Consider the following 21575-nt stretch of genomic DNA (forward strand, 5'->3'; position numbering starts at 1 on the left):
CATTTGGGAGTATCGTTATGAGCAGGCGACTGAAGCCTTGGATCAGCAGCAGCCGGAGGCAGATGAAGGGGCCTTGGGTGACGAGACTTGGGGGCAGGACCATGAACCGACTGAGGACCATCCGACCAATGACGGAGATATGGCGAATGAGAATGAAGCCCAGTCCTCCCCCAATGCTGATTAAGCTTAAGTTTTTTTGTGGCCAGATGGCCTTTTGGAATACATTTTCGGCCTGCGTACCGAGTATCTATTGTTAATTTACCGACTGTGGAGTCGGGTTAACCAACAGTTTTTTTTTCTCTCACCGGCTATTTAGCCGGTTAACAATTTAACTTTAATTTTCCCTGACCAAGGGGTCTGTTTTTAATGATGAATCATCCGACCATTAGGTCGGTTTTTAATACTTGTGTTTTGGTTTTTAACACTTGGTGTTTTAAATTTTAAATTTCAGCTTTGAATGGTATACCGGATGTTCTTGCCCCTGGGTGGCTGTGCGCTTGGGTTTACAAGTTGGTTGACTGACTTTGGAAATTTTGTGATACCTAAAAAAGGGTATGACTGATTTCTAAGTCAATCAATCACTAAGGTGATTGCCCCAAGCCAAGCGCGTTGCCGGCTACTTGAGGTGCAAACAATCATTTGACCTCTTTGTCATAACCAGATGACTGTTCATGCTACAGATATTACAAAGTGCATAAACTAGAATGTAAAGTTTGCATTGGTCCGCCTGCTGTTCTTTATTACAATAACAGGCGGTCCTATATTTTTCAGGCGGCCTTATGTGCCTACCCCTTTTAAAATGGGTTTCTGAGGCTTAGTTATCCTACTTGGGACAATTTTAAAATTGGCCGTATGTGTAGGTTGACGGCCATAATTTAATTATCCAATTATACTCAATGTCCGTTTTCCACTGATGGGAAGACTTGTATAATTTCGAGAAGTAATCTATGTTAGAACTTAGGTCGATTGCCGGCTGATGTGTCGAACATCCGGCTTTCGTTGTGTTGATCGTTCTTTAGATTACCCGGGTCAGACGGCTATGAGTGTACCGTCAAACAGGTGGCACATATGATAGGACGCAGGTATATAATTGAATAGATAACTTAATTTGGAAACAGAAAGCCGCTTTTTCATTGATAGGCTTTATATTTACAAAAATTTACAACACTTAGAAGTAGTACTTTTTGAGATTGTATACATTCCAAGTTCTGGGCAGCCGCTTACCGTCTAGTTTTTCTAGGTGGTAGGTGCCGTCTCTGACTTACCAATTAGGAGTCAGCTTTCCAAGCTCATTTGTCCTACCGGTTGCCTCCATTTCGCGTAACACAAAGTCCCCAACTTTCAAAGGGCGCTTGTGTACTTTCTTGTTGTAGGCACGAGTCATTCTCAGACGGTAAATCTCATGACACAAGGCAGCATTGCCCCTACGCTCCGGGAGTGAGTCCAATGCTAGCCGCATGGCCTCCCAATTTGCCTCTTCATCGTACAACATGACTCGTAGGGTCGGCTCATAATGCTCGATGGGCAAGACGGCATTAAAACCATAGACCATGAGAAATGGGGTTTCATCGGTTGCTCCCTTTACAACTTGTCCGAATGACCCATAGGACATGAATTAACTCTACTAACCATGAACCTCCGACTCTTTCAATTTTCTTTTTAATGCCGTCTAAGATGAGTTTGTTGAAGGATTCAACTTAGCCGTTTGCATTGGGTCGGCCGACTGATGCAAAAAAATTTGAGATCCCTTGATCTCCCAACAAAGTTTTGAGCTGAGGCGTCTCAAACCGAGGGTTGTTATCAAACACCATAGACATAGGTACCCAAAACAGGGTGATAATATTCTTCCATATGAAAGAAATGACATCCTTGGTCTTGGTGTTTTTGACCGCCTCCTCCTCCACCCAATTGGTGAAGTAATCCACAGCCTTAAAGATATAGCGCTTTCCGCCTGGAGCAGGCGTGTAGGGACCCAGAATGTCCATGCCCCATTTAGCAAACAAGACTGGGTTGTGGATTGCCGTCAGGTCAGTAGCCGAACGATGGATTAGCTTGTAAAATTTTGGACAGTTGTCGCATTTTTTAACCATCTCCATGGCGTCTGACTCTAGAGTAGGCCAGAAGTAATGCCGCCTGGCTCCGACGGCTAAGGATCAGCCGCCTGCATGAGAGGCGTAGTATCCCGCATGCAAATCTTCAACAACTTCCCTCCCTTTCTCGGGGGTAACACACTTCAGTAGAGGCTTCAAGAAACCTGCTTTGAAGAGTTCTCCGTTTCTCATCCCAAAGTTTGCAGCTCGCTTCTTCATGACGGATGCCTCCTGTGGTGATTCAGGAATTGTGCTGTCTGTCAGATATACTTGGATGCCATCCATCTAGGTGGTCTTGGTCAAGAAATCCAATGGGCTCTTCATATATACTTCTCTTTTCCAGAACATCCCAAAAGACTAACCGAGGCGTATCACAGCAGGCGGAGGATGCCAGTTTGGACAACGCATCCGCCTGATTGTTCTCAGATCTTGGCACCTGATTTAGATTGAATTCTTCAAGTGTCCCAGTCTTTTCCTTGACCACCAGAAGATATTTGATCATAGCCGGATGGGTGAATTCATACTCACCTTGGTACTGGCTAACGACCAATTGCGAATCAGAGTAGGCGTCAATTTTTGTTGCCCCTACCGCCTTGCACATGAGGATGCCGGCTAGAAGGGCTTCATATTCTGCCTCATTATTTGAGGCTTGGAACTTGAATCGCAGTGCATACTGAAAATTTTCTCCCTCAGGGGACTCATAAACAATTCCTGCACCACAGCCGTTCATAGTGGAGCTCCCGTCTACGTACACTTTCCAAAACTGATCAGTATTGTCCGGTGGAATCGATTTTGTCATTTCGACAATGAAGTCGGCGAACGCCTGACCCTTCACCGCCTTTCTTGGTTCGTAAGTGATTTCTAGACTTTGAATTTCAATAGCCCATTTAAGCATCCTACCGGATGACTCCAAAGTTGACATAGGCCGCTTGAGGGGTTGATTTGTGTATATCACAACCGGATACACCAAGTATGGTTTCAACTTCTTGACTGCCATGTAAAGGGCGAGGCCAAATTTTTCAACCATGGGGTACTGGAGCTCAGCATTTCTGAGTACATGGCTAATGAAATAGACCGGGAGTTGGATGCCATCTCTTTCAGCAAGGAGAACGACACTGAGGGTATGGTCTGAGACGGCTAAGTACATGTATAACGTCTCTTTGAGTAGAGGGCTAACTAGCCTTGGAAAAGAGTGCAAGTATTCTTTTAACTTTTGAAAGGCAGCCTCAGCATCATCCCCCCATTCAAATCTGGTCTTCTTCCTGATTTCTTGGAAGAAATAAAGGCATTTGTCACCTGATCGGTTGAGAAATCTTCCCAATGCTGCCAGACAACCAGTTAGTTTCTAAACCTCCTTGACAGTGCGGGGTGAATTCATGTCAATTACCGCCTGTATCTTCTCCGGGTTAGCCTCTATCCCCCTTTGATCAATCAGGAATCCGAGAAACTTCCCAGACTGAACACCAAAGACTCATTTCTTGGGATTTAACATAACCTTATGCCGCCTGGGTGATAAGCAAGGTGATCCATTTAGAGCTTGGATTTGGCTATCATATCATCAATGTACGCCTCTATGTTCCTTCCGATTTTATTAATGTAGACTGTATTAATAATTCGTTGGAAAGTAGTAGGCGCATTCTTCAAACCAAACGGCATCACAGTATAGCAGAATAACCCTTGATCAGTGACGAAGGTCGTCTTCTCTTGATCTTTTTTCCACAAGGGTATCTGATGGAAGCCAAAATAAGCATCCATGAAACTCATCAAGGCATGGCCTGCTGTAGAGTCGACAAGACTGTCGATCTTTGGGAGTGGATAACTGTCCTTTTTACATGTCTTGTTGAGATCTGTGTAATCAACACACATGGGCCAGGTTCCATTCGGCTTCTTTACAAGCACAACATTCGCCACCCAATAAGGGAAGTTACATGGCCGTATGAACCCAGGGTCTAGCAGCTTTTAAGTTCGGCACCTGCCGCCTTACTTCTTTCCTCGCTGTGATTTCTTTTCCTTTGCCGAATGGGCTTCCGTTTTGGATCCATGGCGAGTTTGTGAACAGCGAGATCCAGGCTGATGCCTGGCATCTTTTCCATTTCAAAGGCAAAGATGTCTTTGAATTCTTTCAGTAGGAGGTGCAAGTCTGCACCAAGCCTTTCAAAGGCAGTCATCCCCACCTTAACATTTCGCTATGGACGGCTGTCGTCCAGAGGAATATCAACATGCTCACAAGTCGGCTGGGGATGGAGATCATCTGATCGTTTCCTAGTCAGTGATTGCTATTTCTTCTCTTTCTTAACCTCAACCAATTGTTCAGTTTTTCTATTCTTTGCAGCTGCTAGAGGGGGTGAATCAAGGTCCTTTCTTCTTTTTAACCACTAGTAACCGGACGACCATATGTCACCCTTTCTCTTTCTCCCCTAGCCGGATGGGTATATCAATCTGTCCACTAGGTGCACGACCCCTCCACCAAAGCCAACTAATGGATGGGAGACGTTACGTAGATTGTCCAGCTTGTAATTAAGCCTGTACAAACACTTATAGCTGATGAGATTAGAGGAGTTACCCGTGTCTATTAGGATCCGGCCAACCAGCTGGTTGGCGACCTTGCATTCAATGACGACTGGGTCGTCATGCGGTCGGCGTACTTTGCCCCGGTACTTCTCAGTGATAAGGACGTCTGGGAATGTTCCACTGGAGGACGCCTGTCCATCATCAACTGAATGGATCATCCTCTTCAGATGATCCTTGGTGTCCCGAATGGTCGGGCCACCGCTTGCGAATCCACCTGCTATAGTGTAGACCGGATCCTTGTCGGTATCTGAGCTACCAGCAGGCTGGACAGTTTTTGACAATTGCCCCAGATTCGTCTTAGAAGTCGCTTTGGACTTTAAGACATAGGACTTCAGCACGCCCTAGTCAGCCAGACTATCCAACGTCCGCTTGAGACTATAGTAGTCGTTGGTGTCATGGCCCACTTCCTGATGGAAGTGGCAGAACTTATTCTTGTTCCGCGACTGGAGGGAACTCTTCATAGGATTCGGCTTCTCAATGGTCAGCCGGTCCTTCACCTCTGTAAAGATGGTGTAACAGTCTTTATTGAATTCATACTGCGAGATATACGGTTTTAATTCTTTCTTTTTCTTCTTGGATAGTTGGTCAAGTTCCTCAACCGACCAAAATTCTTTTCTCTTTTTGCTCTATTTAGCTTTCTGAGCCGGTCGAGTAGACCGATTCTCTTTGTGTTTGTCAGACTTCTTGGAGTCCGAGTGATGGCTGGACGAGTAGAGGTCGGTGGCTTGAATAAAGCTCTCCGCCTCTATCAACGCCTCTTGATGGGTGAAAACCCTCTTTCGGACAAGGTCGAACTTAAAAGGTCGACCCGTCCTTCAGACCCTTAAAGAAGTCTGTATAGGCTACCTCGTTAGACAGCCACTAGATTTGAATTCTCACCAGGTTGAACTGCCTAACATAGGAGCGAAGTCCCTCTTTATCTCCCTGGTGGATTGTGCTCGACTCGAGACTTGTTTTCTTGGCAGGGATGTTCATTGAGAAGTTGGAGGCAAAGAGGAAAGCAAGCTTCCTGAAGTTGTTAATGCATCCGGCTGGCACGTTGTCGAACCATTGTTGGGAAATGCCCTTCAATGTAGCCGAGAAGCACCGACACCACATAGCATCCTCCAACCCCTGCATGTGCATGAGGTTGGAGTAGGCCATGAGATGGTCTTCCTGGTTGGTGGTACCTTCATAAGCACCCACCAACACATTCTTAACCTTGGCCGGCTGTGCGGCCTCGGTTTTCTCCTTCGTGAACGCAGAAGTTTGTTCACCAAGTTTGAGCAGACGGAGCTGCCAGTCCAAAGGTTGGACATTGTATGCCGCCTGACCCCCAAAGAGAGCTAGCTGCATGAAATTAGGAGAATACGGACAAAAGACCATAAGAGGTACATACGGTGCGTTCCCAATCATCTGAGGGCCAGAATGGACGGTGTTACCGCTTCCATGACTCTCATTCAAGGATTGAATATTCCATGCAGATGTGTTTTTGAAGCTGTCTGGAAAGCTCGAAGTAGAGGCTGACTCAGACAGCTGCTGACTTCTCCTGCGCTCGATGATTTGTCGAGCGTCAGGCTATATTTTTTGTTACCCATCGGTTGTTTCTCCCGGCTGGGCTTTCTTGGACCCTTCTGAGGCAAAAGGATCTTGGACCCGTCAAGGGTTGCGGCCGCCTTATTCTTTGGATGCGGAGTTGGCTGCCTGTCCCTGACTGACTTCTTCCTCATAGTTCGAGGAGACTTCTTGGCCAGATGAACCTTGCTAGAGCCAGCCGTTTTCTTTTCGATCGGGTCCTTAATCTCACCCTTGAAACTCGTCATGAATTTCATGAGCTCGTCCATTACCATGCGTTGGTCGTAGAGGCCGAGGTCTCAACCTGATAAGTATCTTGGTATAATATTAACCGAGAATCTGGACATCCTAGCGATGGATGGAGACGAACCGACATACTACAAGCAAGCGTTGGCGAGCACCGACTCTGCTAAATGGTAAGAGGCCATGAGATCTGAAATGGATTCCATGTTTGAAAATCAAGTCAGGGACTTGGTTTACTTACCCGAGGGTTACACACCTATCGGATGTAAGTATATTTTCAAATCGAAAACCGAAAAAGATGGAAATGTATTCATTTACAAAGCTAGATTGGTAGAAAAAGGTTACAGGTAAATTTATGGTATTGATTGCGATGAAACCTTTTCTCTGGTCGCAATGCTTAAATTCGTTCAGATCCTCTTAGCGATTGTTGCATATTACAACTATGAAATATGGCAGATGGACTTCAAAAACGCCTTCCTCAATGGGATTTTGGAAGAAATTATGTACATGACACAGCCTGAAGGTTTTGTCGACCAAAACAATACTGGGAAAGTTTGTTAGCTTAAAAAGTCCATCTACGAGCTAAAGCAAGCTAGCTGAAGCCTCAGTTAGTTTGGTTTAATCAAGAATCTAGATGAATATTGTGTTTACAAGAAGGTTAGTGGGAGTGACATCGCCTTCTTAATCATATATGTCGATGACATATTGGTCATTGGAAACATCATTCGGATGTTAGAGTCTTTAAAGGCCTGGCTTGGAAAATGTTTTCCAATGAAAGACTTGGGAGAGGCTCAGTACATATTGGGTATCAAGATCTATAGGTATAGATCAAAGAGCACGATTCAACATGTAGGAGGCCAAGAGAGGTCACCTACCCATGTCACATGGCGTAACGCTGAGCAAGATGTAGTGTCCAAAGACACCTGATGAGCGAGAAAGGATGAATGAGATTCCATATGCTTCGCTAATTGGATCGATCATGTATGCCATGATATGTACTAGGAAAGATGTATTGTATGCCTTAAGTGCTACGAGCCGATAGCAATCAGAACCAGGAAAGGCTCATTGGACTGTGACTAAGAATATCCTAAAGTACCTGAATAGGAACAAGGACAAATTCTTGGTATATGGTGGCATAGAAGACTCAGTTGTTGAATGTTATACCGACGCAAGCTTCCAAATAGACAGAGAAGATTTGAAATCACAGACTGGATATGTGTTATGTCTAAATAGAGGAGCGTTTAGTTGGAAGTGTGCCAAGTAGAGCACAACTGTAGATTCTACAACTGAAGCTGAATAATGTGCAGCTGCTGAAGCGGCTAAGGAGGCTGTTTGGATTCGTAAGTTCGTTGGTGAACTTGATGTTGTACCCTCTATCAAGGGTCCAATAGCCCTCTATTGTGACAACAATGGAGCTATTGCTTAGGCTAGAGAGCAAAGGGAACAACAGAAGGTCAAACATGTTAAGCGGCGATTTCACATGATAAGAGAATGGAAATCAGAGGGTGAAATCAGAATTTGCAAAGTTGTAACGGATGACAATGTAGCCGATCCACTTACTAAACTTTTGCCTCAAGTGAAGCACAACAAGCACGTTGAGGCAAAGGGAATCAGGCATGTTGGAGATTGTGTTTGATTTCCCTGTTTAGTGTTTTAATTAATTTTGAACATTTTAATGTAAGACACTAAGATGAACCATTCAGGCTATGGAGTAATTTAATTTCATGAAATTTTATCACTCCCCGTTTTCTATTTAATTGTGGTTTAGGATTAAATAATGAGTCTATTCGATTATGAAAATATTTAAATTAGGGTATCAAGACCAGTCTTGATAAGGAAACACCTATTAAGTGAACATTGAATAATATAATCGAAAATTATCCCTAATCAAGGTCATTTAGACGATGGACGATTAATGACCGCTGGAGATTAGTGTATAGTTTGATTTATAGCACTGTTTCTTGTGTTACATGGACATGATTACTGTATTGACCTATAAGAATACTTTAAGAGATTTAAGAATCGTCGTAAGTATAATTCTCATTATGGTTATCAGAAGTTTATTCCTCGACCATGAGTATTGTGAGTTCTCTTTGTTTGAGTACTAGTCCATTTTGATGTTAGTCAAACGTCTGCCAAACATGGAGATTATAACGGTAATACTCAGGCGGCTAGGTCCTCTCTGTTAGAGAAGCTACATTACAAGACAAGGAATGTCCCCCTACTAATAATAGGGAAGATGTCTTTGTTGTTTGCAAGGCCTCTCGAAGAGCGAGACTGTAAAAATGTATGGCCGTGCTCGGATGGATTTTAGAAATCATCTGTTTGTTGACATTCGGACTCTGATATCGAGAAACACTTTTGGACGTAATAAGGATGACGAATAAATCTTACCATATAGTTCATGAAGAGACATTAAGTGACATAGGAAAAAGGCTATACACTAAAAGCGCACTTGTCCGGAAAGACAAGTGGGAGATTGATAGGCATGGTGTCCTCCGAACAAGTGTATTATTCTGGTAGAGGGTTCGGAATTGTTAGAAAGCTAATTATTCAGTAAGGTCAAGTGATCGGAATGCCTAAGTGGAGGCCGCTTTCGATCAGTAATATTAATGTATAACTAATATTACAGCGTAATCTTGAATGAACCGTTCGGGTCACACCCGAGCAACTAACTGTAGACACCTAAAAATGTCTCCCGGAAACCAAACCCGATGATGAACAATCTTTCACCGCCATTATTGGTCAGGTTCAGTATTTGATCCCGAGAGTGCTTAAAAAAATCGTATTTAATTAAATTCAGTTTTTAATAGTCAATGGATCAGTCTTGATGTTTAGTCAAAGCATAATTTTTTTTTAATTTTGGCCCAAACCTTTTTATTTTATTTATTTTCCTTTATTTTATTATTTTGTCCCAAACCTTTTTTTTATTTAATTTATTTTATTATTTTGGCCCAATCAGCACTTAAAAAGGCTGAACGAAATTAGGGGAAAAAATGAATGTAGACGGAAAAATGGACGCACATTTTCCCACGTCACGAAAAAAAGCACCGCGTCACGGGGCTCAATGCCGCGCCATGGTGTGCATTCCCGTGACACGGTGCCAGTGCTGTGACACGGCCCAATCGGTACTTGTTTGTACTTGAATTTGATCTTAGATTTCAATTTGATCTTAAAATTCCTTCTTCAATTCAATGAATGTTTGTATGATTTCTTTCCCTTGATTTACTTTTAATGCAATTCCTTCTAGTTTCTTGGATTTTGATTGAGATTACATTCCTTGATTTAGAATTTGTTGATTGATTGTTTTTCTTTTGATTAAGCATAAAATGAATATGAATTTAATTGAATTTGTTTTGTTTCTTAATTTCACCATGTTTAGTGAGTAGATTAGTTGCTAGGGAGAAGGGGAAGCATGCTTTATTGATGATTTTTTCTAGTTGATGATGCTAAATTGATTTGAATGGTGCAATTAAATTGGTGGACATAGTTGTGCATGTGATTAATTAGATTAGGAATTATCAACCTATAAGATTAATCTAGATTGCATTGCAAATTTTAATGGCATGAACCCTTAATTTGAGAATTGTTTTAATTGTTTGAATTTGATTGTAATTTTCCTAGTTAGCCATTCATAGTGAACCCTAGCTTGGCTTATAGGAGATAGCCCTTGAATTCCTTTGATTGCAACTATTGTTTGTCCTTTGCAATTTTTGAATTGATTAAGTGATCCTTCAATTAGCATAATCATTGAGTTTGCATGTGGAACCTATATCCCTAGTGTTTAGTATATTGAATTTCTCGATTTATCTAGTTTTCTCGATACCATAGTTACCAACTGCATCTTCCCACAATCTTCGAAGTAGCTTGACCTAGGCTATAGTATGCACCTACTCATTCCCTTGGGTTCGACCCTTGACTTACCATATATTCGTATTAGGTTGGTCGAGTGTTTATAAATTTTCTTTGGCTCTAGGTAAGGGTAGAGAACGACCTACATTTTCCTCGTGTCAAAAATGGCGCCGTTGCCGGGGAGTGATATTGGTGCTTTGTTATAGTTGTTGAGTCTATTTCACCATTAATTGAAAATACAAAATGATTTTCTTTTAGGCTACATTTGTAGCCGTGCTACTAACCATTTCTTTTGAGATTTTATGTGAAAGAGCACGTGATCATTCACTAGTGCCATTTGATCCGGAAATTGAGAGAACTATTGCAAGGTTGAGGGGTTCTAGACGATCTTTGAGCCCTAGCATTTCAAGTGAAGAATAGCCACAACAAGAAGAACAAGCAAGAATGGGATAAAATCCAAGAGTAGCATTGAAAGAATTGGGGATTCCCGGCGCATATAGATTTGAGAGTGGGATTGCTCCACCTACAACAACGGCAAATGATTTTGAAATAAGACCGGCAATGATCACTTTGATAGAGAGGCGACAATTTAGTAGGGCCAAGCATGAAAGCCCACTAAATCATCTCAAGGAGTTTGAGATATACTGCAATACTATCAAGGTGAACGGAATTTCCCAAGAATTCATCCGCCTCAAGCTCTTTCCCTTTTCACTCATAGGGCGTGCTTTGGAATGGCTAGACAAGGAGGTTAAGCTGAATTCTCTAAGGACATAGGACGAGGTCACCAAGGAATTTCTAACCCGTTTCTATCCTCAAAAGAAAACGGCGGAGGCTAGAGCTTTGATTCAAGGTTTCAAGCAAAAGCCAAGTGAGAGCCTCTATGAAGCATGGGAGAGATACAAGGAGTATCAAAGAGAATGTCCTCATCATGGAATTCCAACCTATCAAATCATTCAAATCTTCTATGGTGGCCTCAGCCCTCAAGGAAAATCATGTTTAGATGGAGGAGCCGGAGGTCCTATCATGAACAAAACGGAAGAGGAAGTGGTGGACATAATTGAGGACGTATTGAGGTATTATTGAGATTGGCAAGATGGAGAAAGAGAGTCAACTAGCAAGAGTAGCTCTTTGGTGTACTCAGTTGATCATCTAAATGCAATCAACAATCTATCCTCTCAAATGACAAACTTGGGGAAGGAGATGTCCGCTATCAAGGCAAAGTTGGAAAGTGCTACCTACCAGGCTTCAAGTCTTCCCTCCCAATCTAAGGGGAGAGGTACGTCTTCTAATTCTCAACCCTTTCCTTCTTCTAGTAACATGCCTAGTGGATGCTTGTTTTGTGATAATTGTGGGTCGTATGATTATGATGTTTCTAGTTGCCCCCATGCATGTATGGATGTTTGTGATGATCAAGATGGAAATGTGAATTAGCATGTGAACTATGTGTCAAATAATCATGATTCTAGGTTTGAGAATCAAAGAGGTTAATGAATAGGAATTACAACAATCATGGCAATTTTGACAACTATAACTAAGGTGGTGGTTATAGGAACCAAGGTTCTCGAGGTAACTATAACAATCAAGGTTATAGTAGCCAAAATCAAAACCAAAATTATGGTAATCCAAACCAAGGTTATGGGAATCATAATCAAGGTAGTGGTAACCATAATCAAGGTTATGGTCAAAATCAAAGTAGGGGTAATTGGAACAATCAAGGTAGAGGCAATTTTCAAAACAATGCTTAAAGAGGCCCTTCACCCGAATTTGCTCCAAAGGCCCAAAATGATAATTCCTATGTTCAATACTCTTCTTCTTCACATAGAATAAATTTGGAAGAAGTCATTGAAAATCGAACAAAGTTGTTGAACACTTACATGACCGTAAGTGATAAGAAATTTAATGAAATGATGACTCATAATAAGATGCTTGAAAATCAAATTTCTGAACTTGCTAATGCTTCGAAAGACCATGCTAGTTCTTCTTCTTTACCTTCCCAAGGCCTAGATCCTAAGAGACCGGTTAATGCTATTGTCACAAGGAGTGGTAAGATTCTTGAGGAGAGTTTGCCTAGGAAGAGTGAGACTAAAGAGGGCACAAAAGGGGTTTTGGTTGAAGATGAGAAAGATGGTGCATCTTTGAGTGAGGTTGAGATTGAGAATCCTAGTGAGGTGAGAGTGGAGAAAGAGATTGTGAAACCCAAGCTTCCTTATCCACAAAAATTCATGAGACACAAGTTAGATGAACAATTTGGAAGATTCATTGACATGCTTAAGCAACTTCACCTTTCTCTACCATTTACCGAAGTTGTCACCCAAATGCCCAACTACGCAAAATTCCTCAAAGACATTTTGAGTGGTAGGAGGAAATGTGATGGTGTAGAGACGATGAACTTGACCGAGAAATGTAGTGCTATCATAATGAACAGGATTCCACCTAAGCTAAAAGACCCCGGAAACTTTTCTATCCCTTGTGTCATTTATAAAATGCAAATTAAGAATGCCTTGTGTGACCTAGGAGCTAGTTTTAGCCTTATGCCATACTCGGTCTACCAAAGACTTGAGCTAGGGGAACTCTTACCTATTAACATCACTTTGCAATTGGTCGATAGGTCAATTAAGTTTCCTACGGGTAAGGTAGAAGATGTTCCTTTGAAGGTTGAGAAATTTTTTATTCCGGTGGATTTTGTTGTTCTTGATATGGATGAAGATGCTAATATTCCCATCATTCTAGGGAGACCATTCCTTGCTACTTCGAGTGCTTTGATAGATGTGAAAAGTGCTAAAATTTTGCTCAAATTAGGGGATGAAGTGATAGAATTTGATTTGAATGATAGCATGAAGTATCCAAGTTCTTCTTTAGAAAATTGTATGTTAATTGATTCTCTCGATCATGTTGTGTCTTCTATGCATGAGAAATTGCTCACTTCTAACGATGCTCTTGAGAATGTTTTGTTGAATAAGGAAAAGATAGGTACTCCAAACAAGGAGATGGGTTTATATGAAAATTTGCTCAAGGGAAGCTTTGAGGATGTTGAAGAGCAAATGTGTTTGAGCATTTCTAGCCAAGAAGCGTTGCAAGTAGCAACATTGAAGGAAGGTAAAGGTGCTCTAATGGTTGAGCTCAGACCTCTTCCATCACACCTTAGGTATGAATTTTTGGGACCTAACTCCACTTTTCCCGTGATTGTTAGCTCTTCTTTGAGTGAGCATCAAGCTCAAAAGTTGTGTGGTGTTTTGAAAAAGCACCGAAGTGCTTTGGGTTATACCATTAATGACCTCAAAGGTATAAGCCCCGCTTTATGTACACATCACATAACTCTTCAGGAAGGTGCTTTACCTTCTATTAAGAGGCAACGAAAGCTACACCCCCAAATGGGAGAGGTAGTGAAAAAGGATATCACCAAACTTTTGGATGCGGGAATCATATTCCCCATTTCTAGTTCTAGGTGGATTTCTCCCGTTCACGTTATCCCAAAGAAGGGAGGTATGACCGTCGTTGAGAATGAGAAAGGTGAGCTCATTCCGACGAGGACGGTCATGAGATGGAGGATGAGTATAGACTATAGACGTCTAAACACATCAACAAATAAAGATCATTTCCCCCTTTCTTTTATTGATCAAATGCTTGAATGACTAACAAGGCACAAGTTCTATTGTTTTCTTGATGGTTATTCGAGATTTTTCCAAATCCCTATCCACCTGGATAACTAAGAGAAAACAACCTTCACTTGTCCATATGGTACAGTTGCTTATAGGAGAATGCCATTCGACCTTTGCAATGCTCCCGCGACATTTCAAAGATGCATGTTGAGTATATTTAGAGATATTTTGGAAGAGGAGATGGAGGTTTTTATGGACGACTTCTCCGTAGGAGGTGTTTCATTTGAGGCATGCCTTGAAAACCTTTAAAAATATCTTGCAAGGTGTGAGAAGGTGAACTTGGTCTTTAATTGGGAGAAATGTCACTTCATGGTGGAGGAAGGCATAGTCCTTGGCCACAATATCTCTCATAAGGGGATAGAGATGGATAAAGCTAAAATTGAAGTCATTGAAAAGCTTCCACCTCCGGTGAACGTAAAGGGAGTGATATCTTTCTTAGGGCATGCCGGGTTTTATAGAAGATTCATCAAGGATTTCTCGCTCATTGAAAAGCCCCTTAATGATCTTCTTCAAAAAGATGTCGAGTTTGTGTTTGATGATAAGTGTTTGGAGGCTTTCAATAAGTTGAAGAAAGCTCTAATCTCTACTCCTATTGTTCAAGCTCCAAGATGTGATTTACAATTTGAGTTGATGTGTGATGCAAGTGATTCGGCAATAGGAGGTGTGTTGGGTCAAAGAGTGGACAAGAAACTTCATGTGATCTATTATATGTCCAAGACTTTAAATGGAGCTCAACGGAATTACACTACAACGGAGAAGGAATTTTTGGCTATAGTTCATGCTTTTGAGAAGTTCCGTTGTTATCTATTGGGTTCCAAAACCATTGTCTTCAAGGATCATGCGGCTCTCAAGTATCTTTTTGCCAAGAAAGAGTCCAAGCCAAGGTTGATTCGGTGGGTTCTTGAGCTCCAAACCTTTGACATTGAGATTAGGGATAAAAGTGGAGCGGAAAATGTTGTGGCGGATCATCTTTCTCGTTTAGAAGATTCTCAAACTCATGATGATGGTTCTCAAATTGAGGATAGGATGCTTGATGATTTCTTGTATGCTATTGAAGCAAAGGAGCTCCCATGGTTTGCCGATTTAGTGAACTTTATTGCACGTGGGGAGTTTCCTCCTTCCTTTTTTAAGAATCAAAGAAAGAAGCTCAAGAGAGAGGCAAGGCATTATGTGTGGGATGATCCCATCTTATACAAGCGAGGGGTCGATGGCTTACTTAGACGTTGTGTGCCAAACGAAGAAGTGCCTAGTGTTTTGAAAATGTGCCATTCGGATCCAAGCGGGGGCCATATGGGTGTCTCTAAGACTGCCACTAAGGTCCTTCATGCGGATTATGGTGGCCACATCTTTTTAAGGATTCATGGGGCTTTGTCAAGACATGTGACTGATGTCAAAGAGTTGGGAACATCTCCAAGAGAAATAAAATGCCTCAACAACCCATACTTGAGTTGGAAGTGTTTGATGTGTGGGGTATTAATTTTATGGGACCATTCCCCTCATCTTTCGGAAATCAATATATTCTTGTGGCGGTCGATTACGTGTCTAAGTGGGTTGAGGCCATTGCCTCCCCGACTAATGGTCGACAAGGTGGTTATGAAGTTGTTTAAGAAGATAATCTTTCCAAGATTTGGGGTACCAAAGGCGGTGATAAGTGACAACGGTTCTCATTTTATTCACCATGCCTTTCAAAAGATGTTGAGAAAGCATGGGGTCTATCAAAGATTCGGCCTCCCATATCATCCCCAATCGAGCGGCCAAGTAGAAGTCTCTAACCGTCAAATCAAACTTATCCTTGAAAAGACGGTTGCGAGAAATCGAAAGGATTGGTCGGATAAGTTGGATGACGCTCTTTGGGCCTATCAACCGGCTTTTAAGACCCCCATAGGTACCACTCCATACTGCCTAGTATACGACAAGTCATGCCATCTCCCAGTTGAAATTGAACACCGTGCTTTGTGGGCAATCAAGAAGATAAACTTTGACTTGGCAAGTGCGGGGGAGAAAAGGTGGTTAGCTCTTCATGAGTTAGAGGAGCTTCGGTTTGATGCTTATGATTGTGCTAGTGTGTATAAAGCTCGTTCCAAGGAAACACATGACAAGATTATTGAGAAGACAGATTTTTGTGTTGGCGATAAGGTTCTTCTCTACAATTCAAAAATGAAGTTGTTTCCCGGAAAGCTCATGTCAAGATGGAGCGGTCCCTATTTGGTCCAAAATGTTTTTCCATGTGGTGTTGTAGAGGTCTCAATGATGGATTCTTCTTCTCCATATAAGGTCAATGGCCATCGTCTCAAGAAGTATTTCAACGGTGCTTTTGTTGGCCTTGTCTCAAGAAGTATCTCAAGAAGTATCTCAAGAACTAACTTTGACAAAATTTGACAGTTTTTGAACCATCCCCATACCCCCTTGGTGCGCACGCACCCCACCCCTGCGCGAGCGCACCACAAGGGTCAGCATTTTAGCCTGTTTTTTTAGCAACCCCAGCCCCTACCTGGTGCGCACGCACCTCCTGGCTTTTCTTTTTGACGCATTACTCTAATTTCTTCTTGTTTTTGCTTTTGCTTTGGACTTAGTACCACTTGGACTTGTATTTTTAGATATTACCCTTCCTAAAAGACAATGGTTCGCACGGTTTGAGAGTATATTTGGTTGACTCTAAGCTAGAGTTTGCTAAGGTAGTCGTTTAGAACTTTTAGGACCTTGAAGCCGGATTTTATTTGTTTTTTGAAAATTTGCAATTGCTCTCTTTTGGTGAATTTGAAACTAATAGTGAGTTATTGCTAGAATCATGTGAGGTTTCATTCTCTTGTAGACTTCTACACATCTTGCATGAGCAGTGCATGGATCCCTGCTATTGTATGCTTTATCTAGAATTTGACTTTCATCTACCGAGATCGGGACCGAGCCATTTAGGAAGGACAAACGCATCTTTTTGGGGTGGTAATTTTTACTTTTCTAGGATAGTTTTTTATTTCTTTATTTTGGGTTTTCATTTGCCTACTTGCTAGCCATTTGTGCCTTATACCCTTCTTTTCAAGCTACATCTTTAGCTTTTGAGCCTTTTGTTTCATTCGTGTTCCCATCATTGGTTTTTGTGAAGCATTTGGTCTCTATTGTTGGAGTTTTGGTGGATAAGAATGATTGTTTGGTTCTTATAATGAAAGCAAATTTGTGTTTTACATATTTTGTGAATAAAAAGCAAATGCAAAGTTGAAAAAGTCGTTTATAGTTAAAAGAGGCGAGGACAATGTAATAATGTGAAAAACAGACAAATGAAAAAATGAAAAAAAAAATGAGAAAAAAAAAAAGCAAAGCAAATTCAAAAGCTTTGGTAAAAATTGAAAAAAGTGAAACATAAGAAATTCAAAAAATATTTTAATGTAAGTGTCTTTCTCCCTATTTTAAGCATTGAGGACAATGCTTTGTTCAAGCTTGTGGGGAAGCGTTCTTATGCTTTTTGTGTATATGTTTGCGATTTTGGCTTTGAATAAGCTTGGGGGTGTTGGTGTTTTTGTTTGGTGATTACTTTGTTTTGGTGTTGAGATTTGGCCAATCTTTGCTTCACAACTTAGGTATACCACCAAATTCTAAATTTTAAGCCTACCCTCACCCTTTTGCCCTTACGTTACAACCTTTGGGACAATGTAATACTGTGAAAAATAGTTAAAAGAGGACAATGTAATAATGTGAAAAATAGATAAATGAAAAAATGAGAAAAAAATAGGTATCTTAGAATCGACTTATTCTCACCAAATGGGAACAATTTAATGTGTGAATTGCTTTTTTACTCTACTTTTTGAAAACAGGCGTACGGGATAGACCCGGAAGAGGAGATTGTAACTTTTAAATAAGTTTGAATAATATGCATGATTTCAATTTTATTTAAGTATTATGAATGGTTTTTCATTTCAAATTCTTTCAATTATAGAACAATGTCTACAAATAACTTAAATAACCAATTCTCGTTGCGCTCAATTCTCAACAAGGAGAAGTTGAGTGGGCCAAATTTTCTTGTGGCAAAGAAAGCTAATTATTCAATAATTTGAAGTGATCAGAATGCCTAGGTGGAGGCCGCTTTCGATCAGTAATATTAATGTACAATTAATATTAAAGCTTATCTCGACTGAACCGTTCGGTCACACCCAAGCAATTAACGATCCGACACAACAAAGTAATTAATATTTAGACGTCGGAAATTAAGCTTGGAGCGTCGAAACTGAGTCTCGTAAGTCGAGTCGAATTTATTAAACACAAGACGGTAAAATCACTAATTAATGAACAATTTACCAAAAAACACCCCTAGCATCGGAATGTCCCGAGCAAACCGAGTGCTAGGGGCAAAATGTGCTTAGAGCACATGACTAGCATGCACCAAGCCACGCACATAGCAGCATCAGCCCGCATGTGCGTGCATGGCCTGTTGCGCTTGTGTGCGGGGCAAGTGTACTAGGCCGTTGCTGCTGGCGCGCCATGCACAATGCACCCAGCAACAGCTACCTAGCAGCGTGGCGTGCTGGGCTGCGTGTGCTAGCACTAGCTCAGCAGCAGGCCTCAGCCAACAGCCCGCACTTGTGTGCGTAGCTTGCTTGGCCGAGGAAGCAGCATACAACCAAGTAGCCACGGCAGGGCCCAGCCAAGGCACAAGGCCGTCAGCTGGGCACGCCTTGGTGGCCAAGGCTGGGTGCCACGTGGCAGTAACTAATTTAGGGGGTGATTGGTGTATGTGGCCGGTTTTGGGGAAAGCTTAGGGATCAACTTTGGTCCCCCCTTTCCCTTGTGGTTCTTACCTAACCCCTCCTCTAAGTGTGACACTTGTTGATTAATTAGTTGTTGGCTATTTAATTTTATTTTTGATTTAAAAATAAAAGGAGACTATTGATTTTATCAACTCTCCACATTAATGGGAGAGAAGATTTCACTCATGAGTTTCCCTATAAATACCCAACTTAGGGTATGGGAAAACTCACTTGAGTAAGAATTAGAAAAGGCATCTCCACTTGAGAGAAAACCTTTAAACTCATAATTATTCGGGGTAACCTCCAAGTAATAGACCTAGTCGGGATCGTGTTGTGGGTGGATACCGTAGGAGGTTATCGCCCGTTGCGAGACTTAAGCATTCTCAAGTAAGAGCTCGGTGAACAAGTGAAGCACGCTTTAAAGGTAATTTTGTCTTTCCTTAATTCTTGTTAATTATATCTTTTGATTATATTAATTGTGAGTTTGATCTTGGCTCGAGTTTTATTTTTGCGATGAGTCGGACTCATCAAAATACAACAGAACCCACTGAACATATCAGTTTCAAAATGCCTTGATAGTGGGTTCAACATCCCAAATTAATGAGAGCACCATAATGAATCCACCAAGCACAAACTTCCTTCACATTTAAGCATAATTTTTCCCAACTTACCTCCTTAATTACCTTACCCTTATAACTTAAAATTCAAGAAAATCGAGCATACTCTCATCATTAATCACGAAACTCCTTCTAATTATCTCATGCTCGCTTAAGGGATCGGATTCCCATGACAACAACCTATAAATCCAAACACAAATCAAGTGAAAGAAAGGAAAGAAATTAAAAGAAAAATAAGAAAGATAAAATAAAAAAAAGGTTGCCTACATGGAAGCGCTTGCTTAAGGTCCTAAGCTCGACCTTCCTCCAAATCACGGAGGGTCAAAGAAAAGCATTTTGTCCAAAGCGATAGAGGGGTCAAACTTCATGCCATTCTTTGGCAACTCCACTTCCTTGTTGGATGCATTCTCTTGTTTTGAAAATTCTGACTCAAGCTTGCTTTGTTTCAATTTCATTTTCTTCTTCATGAAAGCTCTCTTTTTCTTCTTTATCTTCTTGCTCCTTGTAGTGGAAGGTTTCGTACCATCAAACACATTTGGAGTCATCTTAAACCTCTCTTGGATAGAGCTCAAACCATGAAGGTATATCAATTACATCCTCATCCACAAGTTTTGAGGGCTCCATGTTATCTTCACTAACCATCTTGCTTTCAACACTTAAAGGAACATCATTACAAGCTTCAAGAACATCATTAGTAGAAGGCAGAAACATGCATACATTGGCATTAGAATAAGGTGAATTGATACACATAATTGATTTTCACAAAAGACAAAGACTCATGCCTCGACTTTAGCTCAAAACTTGCCTTAATATTACCAACACGCAATGTAATAAGTCAACCTTTCACATCAATGAAAGCACCCAAAGTCAACGAGAATTGTAAACTCACCCAAAGTCAATGTAATAAAGCTAAGAATGGTCTCCCAAAAATAATAGGTATATTGTCATCTTCCGCAATTTCAAGCACAATGAAGTCAACGGGAATTGTAAACTCACCTATCTTGAGGGGGACATCCTCAACTCTTCCCTTAGGAAACTTAATAGAATGATCGGCCAACAATAAGGACATGTTGGTTGGGAGAAGCTCACCTAGCTTATGCTTCTGAAAAACAGAATAAGGCATTACGCTAACACTAGTACCAAGATCACAAAGAGCATTTTGAAAGATTTTTCCATTAATCTTGCAAGGGATTGAAAAATTACCCGGATCTTTCATCTTTTCAGGTAAATCATTGTGAATAAAAGCACTACAACACTCCCTAACTTTCACCGAGTCAACTTCATTACACTCTCTCTTGCCACTAAAAATTTCCTTAAGGAACTTAGAATATCTTGGCATTTGTGTCATAGCTTCGGTGAAAGGAATAGAAAGATGAAATTCCTTAAACATATCAAGAAATCTCCCAAATTGCTCATCAATCTTGTTACTCAAAAACTTTTGGGGATATGGAAGTTTGGGTTTGATCATATCCTCATGCAATTTTTCTTCAATTTTCTTTTCCTCTTTGGCATCATTAATCACCTTCCTTGACACTTCAAGCTCTTCCTTCTCAAATGAATCACTCACCTTCTCACCCTCCTTACTCTTCCTAGAAACACTCTCTTCAAGCACTTTACCACTCCTAGTACTGATAGAATACACAAGTTTCTAAGGATCAACTCCTTGAGAGGGTAAAGAAGTAGGGCTAGCACTCTCCTTCAAGGTGTTTGCTAATACGGTGATTTGTGTTTCAAGAATTTTGTTGTGTGTCATCATCTCATTGAACTTCTAGTCACTCACCGACATGTAAGTGCTCAAAATCTTGGTTTGGTTCTCAATGATTTTTCCAAAGTAGTCCTAGAAGATGAAGGTTTGGCAAAGGAATTGTCACCATTACCTTGAGTTCTTGGAGTAAATCAGGGTGGGGATCCCCTTTGATTGTTGTTTTGAAAATTACCTCGATTTTGGTTCCTCTTATCACCCCGGTTTTTATTTTGGCCATTGTTTTGGTGATGGTTACCATATCCTTGATTTTGGGTTTGGTTTCCATACCCCTGACCTTGACTTTGATTATTATAGTCTTGATTGTTATAGTTTCCTCGAAAATTTTGATTTCTTTTGCTAGTTTCTATAACCATAATTTTGGTTATAATCATCAAATTTCTTTGTCCATCAAATCTTTGCCTATTGTTATTGTTTGAAACAAAGTTCACTTGTTCACATTCATTGTTATCAACATCATCACAATTACCAAAAGCATGTGTACAATTAGA

General features: G+C 41.0%; 1 protein-coding gene and 1 non-coding gene across 2 annotated transcripts; both read right to left on the bottom strand.

Moving 5' to 3' along the window:
* Positions 1 to 11139: 11139 nt before the first annotated feature.
* Positions 11140 to 11245, bottom strand: LOC145573295 (small nucleolar RNA R71). The gene has a single exon (XR_014097344.1). It is a non-coding gene; the product is annotated as a small nucleolar RNA R71 (small nucleolar RNA).
* An 8623-nt stretch (positions 11246 to 19868) lies between these two features.
* LOC145571067 (uncharacterized) lies at positions 19869 to 20670 on the bottom strand. The gene is made up of 2 exons (XM_081630161.1): positions 20319 to 20670; positions 19869 to 19999 (listed from the first exon to the last, which is right to left on the bottom strand). The coding sequence occupies exons 1-2, from the start codon at positions 20668 to 20670 to the stop codon at positions 19869 to 19871; spliced, it is 483 nt and encodes a 160-aa protein (XP_081486287.1).
* Between the last annotated feature and the right edge of the window lie 905 nt (positions 20671 to 21575).

This window comes from Chenopodium album, chromosome 12 (assembly GCF_948465745.1).
Source record: "Chenopodium album chromosome 12, dcCheAlbu1.1, whole genome shotgun sequence".
NCBI lineage: Eukaryota > Viridiplantae > Streptophyta > Magnoliopsida > Caryophyllales > Amaranthaceae > Chenopodium > Chenopodium album.

What these genes read in the sequence shown, in the direction of transcription:
- LOC145571067 (XM_081630161.1), bottom strand. Translation starts at nt 20,670, where the DNA reads ATGACACAAATGCCAAGATATTCTAAGTTCCTTAAGGAAATTTTTAGT. An exon ending in GGATGTCCCCCTCAAGATAG is followed by an intron (nt 20,000 to 20,318) that starts GTGAGTTTACAA and finishes ATGTTCTTGAAG; the next exon opens with CTTGTAATGATGTTCCTTTA.